The 18,955-nt window shown below is 38.1% G+C and overlaps 1 protein-coding gene across 2 annotated transcripts in view; it reads left to right on the plus strand.

Annotated features, from left to right (window-relative positions):
* VCAN (versican) overlaps positions 1 to 18,955 on the plus strand; it is a 118,045-nt gene that overhangs the window by 20,938 nt on the left and 78,152 nt on the right. For both annotated transcript variants that reach the window (XM_081503895.1, XM_081503896.1), the window contains exons 4-5: positions 2,879 to 3,053; positions 3,139 to 3,266. In XM_081503895.1, the coding sequence (XP_081360021.1) occupies positions 2,879 to 3,053; positions 3,139 to 3,266 (303 nt within the window). The remainder of the gene's footprint in view (positions 1 to 2,878; positions 3,054 to 3,138; positions 3,267 to 18,955) is intronic.

An 18,955-nucleotide genomic window follows, 5' to 3' on the forward strand; every position in this document is an offset into this window, starting at 1 on the left:
GAAAAGGCAAAGACTCAATAAACATTTGAATTGGATCAAAACAAGAATTCGGTGTATTTTTTTAAGGTCAATACACTAGTTATCCACTGTCTTGCAATGAGACATTTTAGTTTCAGCCCCCTTTCAGTGGTGGTTTGTATGTCATTTGAATTTAAGTTAGGAGACAAAGCAAAGAAAAATTGCTTTAATTGGGTACACACATAATGCCACAGCTCTTGGAAGCAGAATATTTTGGCAAGTTATTAAGCAAAATTCTCATACCCAGACATGATGGAACAGATTTTTCTTCCAACCCTGCATTTCCCTATAAAATATTTACCTTTCAGAAATATATACAAAGGGTTTTATTAAAACTCTTTCTTGTGTAGCCAAAAGGAAATACTCTGAATTTCAGATGTGACAGATTAATTTTCTGAACATCCTTTTCCATTCAGATCCTATTGCTCTCTTCTATAAATCTATTTTTATGTTTTCCAGGCATCCACTGAACACCCTGAGCTCTTTGCTCTTAATCTTTTTATCATTTACTTTGATTAGTCTTGGATTGTTTTTTCTACTGATCTATCTCTTCCTCTTCTTGTGTAATGTAACGTACCATATATATATATATATATATATGTATATGTATATATATATATATAATATATATAAACTTAGATACACATTATACATATATTATATATATATTAAATCCCAGAAGAAGTTTAACAACTTCTTACAATCTTCATCATTAAAGAATTAGCAGTGGATTTGCCCCTTGCCCCTCTGAAACAATGAAAATTCTCCACTTAATCTCCTTAGCCCCATGAGGTCTTCAAATTATCCAGCAATTATGGATACTTATACAGGCTGATATTCCCTGCCTTGGTCATGGAGGCCCCTTTGTGCCCCCTTACTGCCAATCCTCAGTGCACAAGGAAGATTTTTAATTACCAAGAAGGCTATATGAAGCTTTGATCAACAGAAGACTAATTTAAAACCATGCAAAGTCTTGCTCAAGTCTTAGAGATCATTATAAACATACTTATAGGACCATATATACTTCCTGGAAAGTTTAAAGTTGTTCTATAAAGGTACAGGTTTTATGAAAAGCATTCGATCGGTGTTTTTCTTTTTCTTTGAAATATCAGAAATGGGAAATAAGTACTAGTTGTCAGTGCATCCACTTGGTACCTGTACAGGCCTTTTTGAATTGACACTGATCAGAGGTGCTTATTGATGACATGCCTACTCTGTTCCCTGTATATGCTTTATTGGCACATACCTGTTTTGGAAGAGAGAAGCAAGGATAGGCATGCGGAAAACAATTTAATAGCTAGAAGTCAAGCTGTGTGTGAGAGAGAGAGAGAAAGAGAGAGGGAGGGAGGCTGTTGTCAACTCCAAGAAATTACTAGGAATAAAAGGAGAGTGAAAGATATCTTGGAAACCAAAATTAATTCCACTTAACAAATATGTGGTGTTAAATGATATGACAATAAAATCTCATCCGTAAAACCCAATTACCCCAATTTCTATTTTCCAGTGACTTCCTAGGCACATTAGCTTGACTCACTTTGCTGTCAGATGAAAATGAGTCACCATATTTACTCCAGTTAAAAATGGAGATGCCCTTGCTAAAGTGGGAGGAGAGGGCCCAAGCTTCACCCCCTCAGTTGCTCTTTCCTCAGGCTTTTGACAGTTCTTTGACCCTGAAACACAGTTCAAGAACCACTAGTTTATGCAACTCCTAAAATACAACAAAGTGGAATTTGAAGCACGTATCAGGATGCCTGGCTTCTACCCGCAGGAGTCTGGAAAACTTTATATCAGGCCTTCTTTGGGATAAAAATCATATATTTTACCTGTGAAAGTGGAGATCCTACATTATGCAAATCAGTTAGTGAATATGATAAACGTTTATTATAGTAGCCTATCGTATAGTAGCCTATAGTAGCCTATAGTAGCCTTAAAAATATTTTAAGATATTTTAAAATTCTTTATTTAATTTGATCTTCATTTCAATAAAATAACATAAGCACTGTTAGGTATACTTTATAGAGGAGGAAATTAAGGCTTATATATGATTTAGGAGCAAATCAGGAATTGGAATAGGCCTTCTCTTACATACTCCAGTGTCTTTTTTCATTATAATATATTGTCTCTGTAAGTAAATAACACAATATTTCATGTTTGGAGGAAGTGGTATTGGTGAAGGTTCTATATGCTTCTATTGAGTTGGCCCTGAGTACAAACATGAAATAAGAAGAGTTGATCTCGTGACCTCTTTAACTCTTTGTGTCTCCTGCAGCACCTACTCCCTTTAGTCGTCCGTGGTTCCCCTGATAGCCTATGCGTGCATGCTCAGTCGCTTCAGTCGTGTCTGACTGTTTTGCGACCCCATGGACTGTAGCCACCAGGCTCCTCTGTCCATGGGATTCTCCAGGCAAGAATACTGGAGTGGGTTGCCATGCCCTCCTCCAGGGGATCTTCCCTACCCAGGGATCAAACCTGCATCTCCTGCATTGCAGGCAGATTCTTTATCCATTGAACCACCTGGGAAGCCTGTGATAGCCTGAATACTGCCTATAATTAGAACAGCTAGTCACCATTTGGGATTTAGTGGCTTAAATCTTTTTTTCAGATGGTTTACATGGGAACAGAAAATTCCTGACTAGGAAACTCTCTAATGGAGCAGAATGGGACACCTGAATGAACAGCATTTCTGGGGTTCCTCAGATCACCATAATTTTGCATAATGCTATATGAAGTAAAAATAAAGAAATTATCATGGTCTTAATACCGTGTTAGCAAGTCATTTGACGTATTGCTCCAGTGAGAAACTGCACAGTATGTGGGGAGACTTGAACTTGCCTGTAATTATTCGCTGCTATCTTTGCAGGGGTTGTGTTTCACTACAGGGCAGCAACCAGCAGGTACACCCTGAATTTTGAGATGGCGCAGAAGGCTTGTGTGGACATTGGGGCCGTCATAGCCACCCCAGAGCAGCTGCATGCCGCCTATGAAGATGGTTTTGAGCAGTGTGATGCAGGCTGGCTGTCAGATCAGACTGTTAGGTGAGTGGTCTGGGGGCCACCAGCTTTAGTTCATCACTTGGGGAGTGAGAATATAGTGCTACTTCCTAGTCCTTTATTTCCCCAGGTATCCCATCCGGGTTCCCCGAGAAGGCTGCTATGGAGACATGATGGGGAAGGAAGGAGTCCGGACCTACGGATTCCGTGCTCCTCATGAAACTTACGATGTGTATTGTTACGTGGACCATCTGGATGGTAAGATGTTCACATTTCTATAGCTTCATTTGACCCGAGAAAATCGAGGAAACACTGGGAGCACGTGGGGGTAGAGTGAGTCTTCATGCTTGTTTGGATTCCAAACAGCAACATTTAGTTTAAATAACCGTATGATTCTGTGGTGAAATAAGCTTAAATTAAAGTGGAAAGAGAAAGAGGGCTGTGTAAATGGTTATGTAGGTTTGAAATGTCTTTAGTTAATGGCAGGTTTGCTTTCAGTCATGCTGCCATTGGGACGTTTCCAATACACTTTTAGAGCATTAAGAATAGAAACCTGTAAGGGCGGTACCTATTCTTGTAAGAACTTCAGGTAAAACCCTGTGATGACAAACCACCGTGAATCCAAGCGCTGATAAACATCCCAAAGTGCAACTGAATAACACGAACTAGCCCAGGAAGGATTTTCATGGTTTGCTTCTCCTTGTGTTCACTTTGCTACACTAATATTTAAGGCAATCATTTATTCATTCAATCAATCAGCCCACCAAAAAAAAAAATCAAACCCACCCACTGTGTGATAGATACTCTGCTTGTTGTTAGAACTGTGAAGCCAGGTAAGATATAAGCCTTGCTTTAGAGATTCTTAGAGCCTGGTTGATGCGGGCATTGTTGTTTCTCCCTCAGTGACAGAGTGAGACTCTTAGAGGTAGTAAGTTTGAGTTCTCTCCTGGCAATGTTCCCTAAGGACGCAATACAGTTTTATTGTAAGACACATGGAGTAGAAGTTTCTGTGACTTCTGAAATGGAAGTTCACTTGTAGCAATAGCTATCTTAGAGGCCTAAATATATAAATAGAGGTATTGCATTGAGTTATACATTTAATTTTAGCTGGGTACCCATAAAAGAATGATCTCAATTTTCTTATTTTTAAAATGAGGAGGTTGAACTAGAAAATTTCCATAGTCTCTCCCAACATAATTAAATTCTCTGATTCTATGAATTGAATAAACAAACTCAGCAACTGAAAGCTAGAAAATAAGCAGCTTATATTTGCCTGGTGTCCTAAATTTGAACAGGATAGCCTAATTCCAAGAAGGTTTCCTAAGTGTGGTTCTCTAGCATCTTAACATTCTTATTATGCCTGTTATTTAAGACTGATACATGTGTTTTCTAAACCATAACTTCGGTTACTAACAATTTACATTTTTCACAAAGATAAAGGGAAAATAATCTAGAAAATTCAAGCTATGAGATATAGCTTATCTCCTTCCTTTAAGTTTAATTTTAAGTTCAGTTAACTTTTTTCCATAGGATAAGAAATGGTTGATAGGAGATTCTGATTCTAGGAAACAAATTTTGTTATTGCTGTCTCAGTAAGATGGAAATTTGTGCCTAAATTCAGCAAGGTGGAATTTGTTTTATCACTGTTGTTTTCTTTTGGAATAACGTCTATTAGAGTGATAGCAATAGAAATTTCTGGAATGCTGGTAATACTGGAACTAAATAAGAGATAGATTTTGCAAAAGTATATATAAGTCCTAATTATCTAAAAAATCTTTACCAAGTGTAATTGAAATGGTGGCTTTCAGGTATAAATCTGTGGCCAATTTGATCCCAATAGGAATAAACATCAACATCACAAGCCAACCTGTGTGATAGAAAGTTAGGATTGTGTATTTACAATGCTCCTAGAAGGTATGCCTAGGGGTCCCTCTGTATGTCTCTTCTTCAGTCTTATCCTGATGAAGGTACTGAAACCCCACTCTCTAAGGCTACAGAATCGCTAGCTTCTTTGAAGTCTAGAGGACCTTCTGCAGAACCTCCAGAAATTCCATGCCCTCCACAAATTCTATGTGAGATAATTTTGACAGGTCTTAGTGGGAAAAGCCCTGCCAAGGATTCCTAGCCATGTTGTACCCATCAAGAGCTGGCTCCCTAAAATCTGTACAGAGTATCATAACTAGTGTTTGGGGAAAATTGAGCTGTCAGAAGAGCCATTCTGAGGATGTATGCATACACCACAATGAGAAGGACTTAGTCATATAGGAGTTCTTCTCCACCTCCATAAACATTGTCACTTCCAGGGCAACCGTTATTTGTAAAACCAGTCTCTGCTCCAGGGTAACCCAACTGTGTTTTATATAGTTGTATATTTACTTGGGATATATGTTCACATATTTGATAACTGAAAACTTGTAGTGTGTAACACAGCATAACTCTAGTTGAGGTATTTATACTAAAACAACAGAATCTGAAATTTTTTGTCTTACCACATAGAAGTTGGAAGACAAAGATGAAAGAATCAGTATAAATACAAATTCAAGCACTGGCTGAAATTTGTGTCAGCAGAGTTACAAGGCTTTAATTTTTTTCACAGAAGGAACTTGACAGTTTCAGAGGATATTCAATATGTTTACAATGACATTTATTGTGAAATGGGGTCAGTAAGGATAATTCCCTTTTCATCACAGTATGAAGATAAAATGATTTAAGGTATAAAGTGTTTGTCACACTGTGTGGCACAAAGTAAGTGCTCAATAAATTATAGTTATTATAGTTTATAGATTTTCAAAAGGTTCTTATTTCTGCTGAATTCTTAATTAATTTCATTTTTGCTCTTTTGTGTGTAAGTCAAGTGCCTTGAGGGATGAACAGGACATGAAAAGACACCAAGAGAACAACAACAACAAAAAAATGAAAAATGAAAATGATAATTTTTAGTTTTGCATGTCTAGCCCCGAACTCTCTTCTGAATTCCATACCTGCATTTCTAGTTTGTGAATCATTTTGGTGTCTCATTCTGATTTTCCGTCTTACCTCACAAATAATCCCCAAGCCTTTAATAGTTCTTCAAGGGACCTGTTTTATGACCATCAAAACAGGCAATCACCATGGCCATATCATTTGCCTACTCAGCATGGTATGGTGTGAATTTCCTGTTGCCTTCTTCCTCAAGCAAACGCTGCCTGGCTCAATAAAGAATCTCAATCCTGGCTCAGGAGTAAACTTTCCAGCTGTGTTTCCCTCTCTCCGATATGACCTTGCTTATGTGCACCAGCTGTCCCTAGCTCCTGCCAACAGTTGTGCTTTGAGCCTCTCTGAGAACAAACCTCTCATCTTCCCAGCATTCCTCTCTTCCCTATGCCTGTGAGCAGACTGCCTCCAAGAGCCCGTCTTTGGCCCTTCCAGCTCACACTGCCATTTTCTGATTTTGAACTCCCACTTTTCTTAGAGTGAGGGCCACATATCTGGTGTTTAATTCTTCTTTCTGGTTGTTTTATATTTATCAGACACAAACTATTACCTAATATTTTTATTTCTGAAAAAACTTTTGTAATATCCTGGTAGAAATAAGGGAATAATCATCTTCTGTAACTCTCCAACAGCAGTGAAGAATCTATTCCAGTATAAGACACAGAGCAGAACTCAAGAACTACTTGGTGGTAATTGCAGTATTTTTCCAAACTTTGTCTCTTTCGGAAACCGCCTCTACCACCCTACCATTTGTACAGTACTTGAAAAAAAAATGCCAAATTTTGTTCACCAGAGTTACTAAGGATCTATTTTTTCATTGGATCACCATGGTGCTAGTTTTTCTCTTTGAATTTCTCCTTTCACTCTTTTCTGTGGTGTCTCTTAGAAATAACTCTTTCCTAGAGATACTCCTTTCTCCTTTCTAGCCTCTCCAGTCATTTCCCTGTTTTGCCTCCTCAGCCAATTGTCTTCTCTGGGATTGGGCCCTTTGTACCTATTCACAAATCATAGATTTATTTTTCTATTGCTTCCTTATTTCAAAATCAGGATAGCTTTGTCACCTCTATGACTTGTCTGATGCTTCCATGTCATCCAGGTGTCTGACCTAGAACCAAAAGCAACTTTTCCTTTTTGTCTTATGAGCTCCTTTATATATGTAGGTTTCTCTGGTGGCTCAGTCCATAAAGAATCAGCCTACAAATGCAGGAGATGCAGGTTCAATATGAAAACCCAAAAATATTTAGGTAAAAACCTGAATGTCATTAAACACGTCTTAGAGCAGGGCTTAATTCCAGCTTCTTTAGAGGATTTGATAGGATCAAAATCAGATACCAAATCTGTAAATTATGTGATTTCCTGCCTGTGGATTCTCAGACTGACTTTTAGTATTAATGGAATTTGCAGTGTGTAATCTACAGATTACTTTACTGCTGGGAGTTATTGAAGAATTAGTTATAATTGGGTTGATTCAGTTAAACTGCCCCATGTCAACTAGAATAGCTTCCTGCACACTGTGGTTCAGCAGATGGCTTCAAATATTGATTCCAGATTATAGAACCTCTCCACGTTGATTGATGTTTGGTGCTTGAAGATGCTGAAACTTTTTATTGTCTATAGAACTCACAGAATCGTAGATCACAGTTAAGGCTGTGGGATCCCAAATAGGCTTTAGACATGAACACACCTTGCTAAGGGTTTGAAATTGAACTTGGAGTTCTTTTTGTTTAAGTGTTTGAATGTCTAGCTAAGAGCCACTGAGGAAGGTGACCAGGAGTGGACCCCGGCAGAACCTGTGGAAAATGATGTCCTCCTTCAGTATGACTTGAATAGATTGACTATGAAGTAGCTCCATGGGTAGGATAAGAAAAGAAACTATTTGTTGTATGGTTGTATTGTCCTTTAACTTAATTCTCACAAAAACCTTGATAAGCATTTTTGTAAAACCTTCATTTTTATACATGAGGAAACTAAGGAACAGAAGTTAAGTGACTGGATATACCCCTTTTTTTATTGTCCTTCTGCAGTAGCTTTTCAGGACCACCAAAGATTCCCCAGTAGAGCAACAGGCAGTCTTACAAACCAGGAGGGTGCAAAGTACTCTTAGTAGCTCCCCCAAATCTCTGATTTCTCACATAAAAATATTCTAATTCTTATCTGAGTAATGATTGCATTCCAGTTTGGATTACAGTGATTGGAACTACTAGGTTAAATGGTGACTCTATTTTTAACATTTTGAGGAACTGTTTTAAAATTCTTACCAGAAGTACCTTAGGGTCCTGGTTCTTTCATTCTTGCCAACATTGGTTTTAATCTGATTTTTTGATTATAACCATCCTGTGTGGGCAATACTATCTCAGTGTGGTTTTGATTTGTATTTCCCTGATAGCTAGTGATGTTGAGCAACTTTTCCTATGACTGTTGACTATGTACGTAATTTTCTTGGAGAATTATCAATTCAGAAGCTTTGCTCATTTTTAATTGGGTGTTTGTCTTTTTATTACTGAGTTATAGAAATTCTTTGTATACTCTAGATTCGAGAGTGTCTATTCGGATATATGATTCGTAAATATTTTCTCCATTCTCTGATTTGCATTTTTACTTTTTCAATAGGACCTTTTGATGAACAAAGCTTTTAATTTTGATGAAATCCAATGTCTAGCTTTTCTTTGATAATTTGTGCTTTTGGTGTCACATCTAAGAAAACACTGCTAACTCCCTAGTTATGCAGACTTATTTCTGTGTTTGTTTCTAAGAACTGTAGAAGTTTTAACTTTTACTTTTATCTATTTTGAGTTATATTTTATATATGGCAACTCTTTGCAGAAGAAGTAAAACAATTTTGAAAAAGAAGAACACAGTTGGAAGTCTCATATTTTCCAGTTTCAAAATTTACTACAAAGCAGTAGTAATCAAAGCAATGTGGTAGTGACATAAGTATAGACATATAGATCAATGGGACAGAGTCCAGAAACAAACCCATATATTTATGATCAATAGATTTTCACCAGGGTGCCAAGGCCATTAAATGGGGAAAGAATAGTCCTTTTTAACAAATAGTGCTGGCATAATTGAATACCCGCATACCAAAGAATGGATTTGGATTCTTATGCCATATACAAAGGGATTTCCCTGGTGGCTCAGATGGTAAAGAATCTGCCTGTAATGCAGGAGACCTCGGTTCAATTCCTGAATCAGGAAGATCCCCTGGAGAAGGGAATGGCTACCCACTCCAGTATTCTTACCTGGAGAATTCCATGGACAGAGGAGTCTGGCGGGCTACAGTCCATGGGATTGCAAAGAGTCCGACATGACTAAGAGACTAAGCGCTAAGCACTAGGACAAAGCGTCCTTACATGAACAATGCAGGGAAAGACAGGAAAACAATAGAAGGGGAAACACTGGTGAGCTCTTCAATAAAATTGGAGATACCATGGAATTCTCCAAGCCAGACTACTGGGGTTTGTAGCCACTCCCTTCTCCAGGGGAATTTTTCTGACCCAGGGATTGAACTGGGGTCAATTTAATTGCATTACAGGCAGATTCTTTACCATCTGAGCCACCAGGGAATTGCTTTTGTATATGGCATAAGAATCCAAATCCATTCTTTGGTATGTGAGTATTCAATTATGCCATCATTATTTGTTAGAAAGACTATTCTTTCCCCATTTAATGGCCTTGACACCCTGTTGAAAATCAATTGATCGTAAATATATGGGTTTATTTCTAGACTCTGTTCCATTGATCTATATGCCTATACTTATGTCACTATCACATTATTTTGATTACTAGTGCTTTGTAGTAAATTTTGAAATTGGTAAATATGAGACTCCCAACTGTGTTCTTCTTTTTCAAGTTGTTTTGTCTCTTCTGAACCCCTTGAATTCCTATATGATTTTTAGGATCCGTTTGTCAATTTCTGCAAAAAAGCCAGCTGAGTTTGAATTGAATCTCCAGAGCAATTTGAGGTGTATTGTTATCTTGACAATACTGAATCTTCAGATTAGATCCATAAACATGGGATATTTTTTCATCTTTTGTTTAGATCATCTTTACTTTCTTTCATCAGTGTTTTATAGTTTCACAGCTTTCAGAGTATAGGTTTTGCATTACTTTTGTTAAATTTGACCTAAGTATTTTGCTCTTTTGATGTAAATGTAAATGGAATTTTCTTTATTTTTTTTCTAATTGTTCATTGGAAGTGTGTAGAAATATAACTGATTTTTTTATGTTGGCCTTGTATATTTTATCCTACAAGCTTGTTGAAATTATCTGTTAGTTCTAATTTTTTTTTATGGAATCCTCAGGGTTTTCTATATATCGTCCCTTTTATTTTATAATCTAAAATTAAATAAGTAGAAATGTCTTGACAGAAACCCCTTAAAACATGTGACGGTCATTTGCTTTAAGATTTGATGTCAATTTCTAGAATTCTAAATTAAAAGACCTTCTTTGGAAATACAGGGCCATTTAACTCTCAGCTGTAAAAAGTTGAAAAAAAAAAACTAAGCTGATCTTCCTATGTTGACCTGCAGCCATACTGTGCCTGTCAAACCAAATAACACATTCCATCTTCTGTATATTTTGAAGACTCAGACATCCAGAAATTTTTTAGAACCTCTTTCTCACTTTAATTAAAGTCTTACTGCTCTGTCATTGGGAAAGAATGAGATCTGACATCCTGAAAACCATAAAAATATGTTTAAATTCTGGTGGGATTTCCTGTGTCTTTAATCCCGTCAAATGACATGTACAAGATCTTGTGTAATAGCACATCGACAAATATGTGGATTCATTTTCCCATGAATGTTATCTGATTTCAAGAATGTTAACATGACTGATGACAATTCTCTGAAATTAACTAAAGGTTAAAATATTGAAAACTCTGTCTATGCTTTAAGCCACATTTTATTTCTACTTCAGTCTAAAACCAGAGAAGGCAATGGCACCCCACTCCGGTACTCTTGCCTGGAAAATCCCATGGACGGAGGAGCCTGGTAGGCTGCAGTCCATGGGGTCACTGAGAGTCAGACACGACTGAGCGACTTCACTTTCACTTTTCCCTTTCATGCATTGGAGAAGGAAATGGCAACCCACTCCAGTGTTCTTGCCTGGAGAATCCCAGGGACGGGGAAGCCTGGTGGGCTGCCGTCTATGGGGTCGCACAGAGTCGGACACGACTGAAGCAACTTAACAGCAGCAGCAGCAGCAGCAGCCTAAAACAAGTGAGATATTTGAAAAGTGCTGACCTGGCTTTTAGTCTCATTACACCGCAAATTAGAAACATTGCCAGCCTAACACTAGAATTGGATGAAGCTTCCTTGGCAGCCCCAGAAGTTTTCTTGTCACTGTTAACAAAAGTTTGGTTTCTGTATAGGTTAAAGGATCAGATCTGAGGGGGAATTGACATGCATTTGAATTCTCTACAAATGTTGGCTGTCAAAAGATTATATAATAGTGTATGTTGGCTGTTAACCAACCACGTACAGCTGATGGATTTTGTGATCCAGGATAATGAGTATTAGTCTTTATTGCTTTGATCTTGTGTATATAGACATGGGCAAGAAAAGAGAAAGAGCAAAAGACAGAGGAGGAAAAAAAGGAAACTTCCTTTGAAAAAACTTAAAAGTCCAAAACTTTAAACCTAGTAATAATTATATTGAATTGTCTTTATTACCATAACACTTACCATATACTGTAAGTGGTTTTATCCTTATGGACATGTCATGTGACTATTTCCAGCTCAGATACCATGTCTACTTTTGCATATACTTATTGCATGTATACCATTTTGACCCAAACAACAGGGAAATGTAATAACAATCACAAATCTTGATCTTCCTTATAGTGAACAAAAAATCATCTCAAATGGGCAAAGAGACTCATGATTAGTTTATGGGAGCTAATTTTCAGACGGTTCAGGATAGACAGGTTATGAGCGTGCACACACACACAAATAGAAGAAGCATAAATATTTATCACACTATCCAGAAAATAGACCCATCTAGATAACTGTGGTGAGACTTCAGCTTTGACTACCACAGAGAGCAGCCCGTCTAGGAAGGACCTGAGTAATTCTCTGTGATCTGCTGGTGCCAGTTTCCTGTTCACCGCAGTGATCTCAGGGAATTGTCTATGAAAGAAAAAGATCCTCTCTCAACTTGCTCTGGACTCAGTCTCTTTCATAATTTTTCTGAGTTACTCCTGAGTATAAACGCTACTTTTTGAACATTGTAGGTCATCTTAATGTTTTGATTTGTTTTCATCATTGCTTGCCACATTTTAGTATGTGTCATTTCTAAGTCTGCCAAGGAATAGCTTTTCCATTTAGCAATCAAAAGTGTGGAAAAAGAACATGCATGATCCACTTTCCAGGGAGTCTTTTAGCAGTTACTTTTCAAATTTAAGTATTATTTTTCCTTAATATTTTTGATGATGTTAATTCCTGTAATTAAGACGATTTAGTTTGTAGAATGTCACCAGATATTAAAGTCTCACCAGCAATGTCTTCCAGTTTCTTCTAGGGCATCCCTAGAAAGTTGGAAAACAGGAATGATTTAAAGTCACAGCATTTAACTTGATATTTTGGAAAAACAGAGGTTAAGCATATATGTTTACCATATGAACATGCAAATTATCCCACGTGTGAAATCCTGTTCTACATTTATAGTTTATGTGTGTACTAATGAGAATGTATATATATATACATGTCAATAAATTCTTACTTACAACGACTTAAGTTAACTTGACATTTTACCTTAAGTCATGCATTGTTTTATGTATAAAGGATATTTTGTGTATTTCTTTCCTTACATTTTATTTGCTCTTGAGAGCAAATGATTGTTATTACATTTGGACACACTTACATGTTCACCTTACAGTTGGTCCTGGACACCATCAGGGTCTCTGCTCTGGCCCAGCTTCTTTTACTCATTTACAGTCTTTGACACAGCCCTAGTAGGCAATGGACTTCATTTGACCCTGACTTTTGTTTTTTTAGTTCCTGCTTTGATTCTGATTACCTGGTCTATAGACTCTGTTTCTGTGTTGTACAGGTTAACACATAGGCTAAGAGAAACTTAATATGTGCTGAGTTATCTTTGCTATGGTTCAACTGAGATTCTTCTTCTTGACTGAAACATACATGTCTCTCAGTTCAGTCACTCAATCATGTCTGACTCTTCGCGACCCCGTGGACTGCAGCACACCAGGCCTCCCTGTCCATCACCAACTCCCGGAGTTTACTCAGATTCATGTCCATTGAGTCAGTGATGCCATCCAACCATCTCATCCTCTGTCATCCCCTTCTCCTCCCACCTTCAATCTTTCCCAGCATCAGGGCCTTTTCAAATGAGTCAGTTCTTAGCATCAGGTAGCCAAAGTATTGGAATTTCAGCTTCAGCATCAGTCCTTCCAATGAATATTCAGGACTGATTTCCTTTAGGATGGACTAATTGGATCTCCTTGCTGTCCAAGGGACTCTCAAGAGTCTTCTCCAACACTGAAGTTCAAAAGCATCAATTCTTTGGCGCTCAGCATTCTTTATAGTCCAACTCTCACATCCATACATGACTACTGGAAAAACCATAGTTTTGACTAGACGGACCTCTGTTGGCAAAATAATGTCTCTGCTTTTTAATATGCTGTCTAGGTTGGTCATAACTTTTCTTCCAAGAAGCAAGCATCTTTTAATTTCATGACTGCAGTCACCATCTGCAGTGATTTTGGAGCCCCCAAAAATAAAATTTGTCACTGTTTCCATTGTTTCCCCATCTATTTGTCATGAAGTGATAGGACCAGATGCCATGATCTTAGTTTTCTGAATGTTGAGCTTTAAGTCAACTCTTTCACTCTCCTCTTTCACTTTCATCAAGAGGCTCTTTAGTTCTTCTTCGCTTTCTGCCATAAGGGTGGTGTCATCTGCATATCTGAGGTTATTGATATTTCTCCCAGCAATCTTGATTCTGGCTTGTGCTTGATCCAGCCCAGCATTTCTCATGATGTACTCTGCATATAAGTTAAATAAGCAGAGTGACAATATACAGCCTTGACGTACTCCCTTCCCAATTTGGAACCAGTCTGTTGTTCCATGTCTAGTTCTAACTATTGCTTCCTGACTTGCATACAGATTTCTCAAGAGGCGGTCGGGTGGTCTGGTATTTCCATCTCTTTAAGAATTTTCCACAGCTTGTTGTGATCCACACAGTCAAAGGCTTTAGCATAGTCAATAAAGCAGAAATAGATGTTTTTCTACAACTCTCTTGCTTTTTCAATGATCCAATGGATGTTGGCAATTTGATCTCTGGTGCCTCTGCCTTTTCTAAAACCAGTTTGAACATCTGGAAGTTCACAGTTCACATACTGTTGAAGCCTGGCTTGGAGAATTTTGAGCATTCTTTACTAGCTAGTGTGAGATGAATGCAGTTGTGCGGTAGTTTGAGCATTCTTTGGCATTGCCCTTCTTTGGGATTGGAATGAAAACTGACCTTTTCCAATCCTGTGGCCACTGCTGAGTTTTCCACATTTGCTGGCATATTGAGTGCAGCACTTTCACAGCATCATCTTTCAGGATTTGAAATAGCTCAACTGGAATTCCATCACCTCCACTAGCTTTGTTCATAGTGATGCTTCCTAAGGCCCACTTGACTTTGCATTCCAGGATGTCTGGCTCTGGGTCAGTGATCATACCATCGTGATTATCTTGGTCATGACGATCTTTTTGGTATAGTTCTTCTGTGTATTCTTGCCACCTCTTCTTAGTATCTTCTGTTTCTGTTAGGTCCATACAATTTCTGTCCTTTATTGAGCCCATCTTTGCATGAAATGTTCCCTTGGTATCTCTGATTTTTTTGAAGAGATCTCTAGTCTTTCCCATTCTATTGTTTTCCTCTATTGGTTTGTACTGATCACTGAGGAAGGCTTTCTTATCTCTCCTTGCTATTCTTTGGAATTCTGAATTCAAATGGGTATATCTTTCCTTTTCTCCTTTGCCTTTCACTTCTCTTCTTTTCACAGCTATTTGTAATGCCTCCCCAGACAACCACTTTGCCTTTTTGCATTTCTTTTTCTTGGGGGTGGTCTTAATCCCTGTCTCCTGTAAAATGTCATGAACCTCCATCCATAGTTCTTTAGGCACTCTGTCTATCAGATCTAATTCCTTGAATCTATTTGTCACTGCCACTGTATAATCGTAAGGGATTTGATTGAGGTCATACCTGAATGGTCTAGTGGTTTTCCCTACTTTCTTCAATTTAAGTCTGAATTTGGCAATAAGGAGCTCATGATCTGAGAGCCACAGTCAGCTCCCGGTCTTGTTTTTGCTGACTGTATAGAGCTTCTCCATCTTTGGCTGCAAGAATATAATCAATATGATTTTGGTATTGACCATCTGGTGATGTCCATGTGTAGAGTCTTCTCTTGTGTTTTTGGAAGAGGGTGTTCGTGCTGCTGCCATATATGTCTCTAGAGCAGTGTAGTCCAATCTGCTCCAAGAAATAGATCCATGGACTACTAATTAGTCTTCTATGAGAAAAGGAGATTACTATTTTCCTCAAATGGTCAAATGGCTTAAAAATCCTGACTTCTTTATAGAAACTCCCAGTAAATTCTATAATATTCCCTGCTCTGAGAAGTCTTACAGAAATGAAACCTGTCAGATGACTTGTATGTACTTGTTTTCCCAGTGCCATTGTCCACAAAACCTCTTTCATTGGATACCTAGTCATGTCTCAGGGATTACCAGTTTTTTGTTTAAGGCATTTTTGGAAATTGTATTCTTAGAACTTGGACTATAAATTAATAATCTTCCCAATCCACCACATCTTCAGCAATAAGCTTTTATTTGGTTGTGTACTAGTTTAGTCGCTTAGTCGTGTCCAACTCTTTGCAGGCCCATGGATAGTAGTCCACCAGGCTCCTGTGTCCATGGGATTTTTTAGGCAAGAATACTGGAGTGGGTTGCCATTTCTTCCACCAGGGGATCTTCCAGACCCAGGGACTGAGCCCACATCTCCTGCATTACAGGTGGATTCTCTACCACTGAGCTGCCTGGGAAGCTCAGTGGTAAAGCTTTTAATAGGTTATTTCTGATTTAAACAACAGATCATCTACATTTGTATTATGTTAGATAAAAAAATACATAGTGTCTAAGATTGTCTATTTAAAACGAGGTAGCTAGTGAATCAAAAAGTACTTGACAGGAGATTATTTTAGTTATATCAACAAAAACTTAAAACAGATGTCTTAGAAATCAAGAATACTTAGGAATATGAGTTAATTCAGTGATTCCTATCTGTGTATTACCCTGTAATTTACCTTTTTTTTCTTTGGGTTTTAGTATATGAAACTGATGCCGGGATATTCTGGCATATTTGAGAACAGTATTAGATGTCTGACCTTAATATTTTGAGGTTGTTAGATAGAAAGGTGGGAGAAGGCAATGGCACCCCGCTCCAGTACTCTTGCCTGGGAAACCCCATGGACGGAGGAGCCTGGTAGGCTGCAGCCCATGGGGTCGCGAAGAGTCGGACACGACTGAGCGACTTCACTTTCACTTTTCACTTTCATGCACTGGAGAAGGAAATGGCAACCCTCTCCAGTGTTCTTGCCTGGAGAATCCCAGGGACGGAGGAGCCTGGTGGGCTGCTGTCTATGGGGTCGCACAGAGTCGAACACGACCGACGCGACTTAGCAGCAGCAGCAGATAGAAAGGTCACAACTTAGACATTCAACTTAGTTTCTTTTGGTAGACATTGAGTGTCAGTTCTAAAAGCTTTTAGACTCAGTAAGATAGTTCCATAGTATGGATACTTCACTGTATCACTAGAATTCTGAAGTAGACAAGGTAATGTTTGTGTTAAACAATTATGATTTAGGAAGGCTTAGATATTTTTTTTTTGTAACAGAGTTAAAGTAACGTTTTTATTATTATTTTAAAATCAAACAACAATTATGCCATGTATAGTGATGGGCCGCACATATGGATCTTTATAGATGAGTTGTTTTGATTCTCACCTTACGTCAGATTAATGCCAGTTAAATCTTCCTTTTTTCATCTGAGTTACGTGAAACCCAATGATGACATCACTTTCAATAAGTTTTTTAAATTTCATTTGCAATGTTTGAAAAGTTTTTACATGCAAATGAAAAGGAAAATAGGGGAATAACAGAATTTATACTTAAATAAGTAAAATCATTATTTTTTGGAGATTGGAGAGATAGATATTTTGCCTCCCAAACAAGTGAATTAAATAATTAATTTAATATAAAGTCAGATTTAATAAGAGGTTTTAATGAAAAGTTCTATAAGTAGATCTTTATTGATTTGATAATAATAGGGATATTTTTTTTAACCTGCCAGCACCTACCGAAACCTTTCCTTCCGTTAATACCCCAAACATGTTTGCTACTTAAAACATAGAAACTGGTTATCCAGAAAATCATGCTGTCATTTTTCTTCATTAGCCCTTTGGTCTGGCTGTATTTGGAGAAGTTGATTTCCCCCATCATGTGGGCGGAAGTCGCTGTTTGGAGAAGCAGAGGTTTACTCATTTAATTTATTTCTCTGCTTTGCTCTGGTTGTCTGATCAGTCTTATTACTGAAAAGGAGCGGTACTCTTGCCTCCATGTAGAAGCACCTCACCATACAGGAAACGAAGGCAACAAAATTGATATTCCAGCTGTAATAACAAACCCAAGGGTTCCACCTTGGAGGGAAGTGTGCTGGCGGGCCGCCCTCTTTCACACTTCCATTGCTTTCAGGCCAAATGCAAGCGTAATGCTCAGGTGAACAAGGCTGCTGAAGCTGCTTGGGGCGACATGATCTGTCTGTCTGCCTTTCTTCAGGTTTTGTTGTTATTTTCTTGTTATTTAGTGACTTAAGTAGTGTCTTACTCTTATGCGACCCCATGGACTGTATGTAGCCCATTGCTTTGAGCCAGATCCACAGGCGAGATGAATCTCCTGTCCCAGATGGCAGCTACCCAGAGCACTGCAGCAGAGGGAGCACTCTTTAATGTGCTGCTTTGGAAGGATGGAAGGAAAAAGGGCACCTTTTTTCTGAATAAGAACCTGAAATGCCACTCACGTAACAAATTACTGAATACGTGCTATGCAACTGGTACTATGACCTTATGATTTTAAAACCTACTAGGAAGGGAGACATTCTAGGAATGGGGAGTGGGGAGCCTTTGTTCTTACAGTGTATTTTTGGATTTGAGATTACTGTCCTTTGCCGGCCTAGATAATTAAGGACAAAACCCCATTCTCACCTCTGCCTTACTTTTTGCAGTCAGGTAAAAGTCATTTTTCTTTTTCTTCATCAAATAGCTCTTCTTGGGATTTGTCCTCGTTTCGTTGGCAGCGTTTTTAGATTTGTAGTGAGAAGAGCCGATCTGGGTGACTTGACCTTTTTCTCCTGACTAATTTTCTGGTTTTATAAAGTTATGACACTCACACATGGAGTAATGGCTCTACTCATTTTAAACAATAACTTGTTACATCTGGATTTAGTCAGGTGAAGATCCTATCCTGAGAGCTCTTGTGTCTAATAGATCGTAGAATCAAAGAGCAGTCCCAGCGAAATGGAAGCAGGACCCATGGCTGCTATAAAAACGGGCTGTCAATATTTTAGCTACCTCTCTACCTCATTTTGTACTCCTCCTGCTGCCTACTCTATTTGCTTAAGTCTTCTCTAATTCTACCTCTGTCTTTTAGCCACTTGGGAAAAGCAGGTGTGAAAAGCATCATTTAATTTACATTGCATTCATTTCAGCCAGTTGTTAGGTTACACAAGTAACATTCCAATTTAACAAACTCTCTGGCATTTCCAGAATATTTTACTGTGACATGTTAAGTGATAATGAGCATACTAATTGGGTCTGATTGAGCCTGGTGATGAACAAAGGAAATGTTCAGTCTTTCTTTGTTAATCAATAAATAAAAATGAGAGTTTCCCCAACCTAGTTAGAGCCCCTTAT

The sequence above is a fragment of the Giraffa tippelskirchi genome, chromosome 6 (genome assembly GCF_054371585.1).
Source record: "Giraffa tippelskirchi isolate mGirTip1 chromosome 6, T2T-mGirTip1v1.2.pri, whole genome shotgun sequence".
NCBI classification, from domain to species: Eukaryota; Metazoa; Chordata; class Mammalia; order Artiodactyla; family Giraffidae; genus Giraffa; species Giraffa tippelskirchi.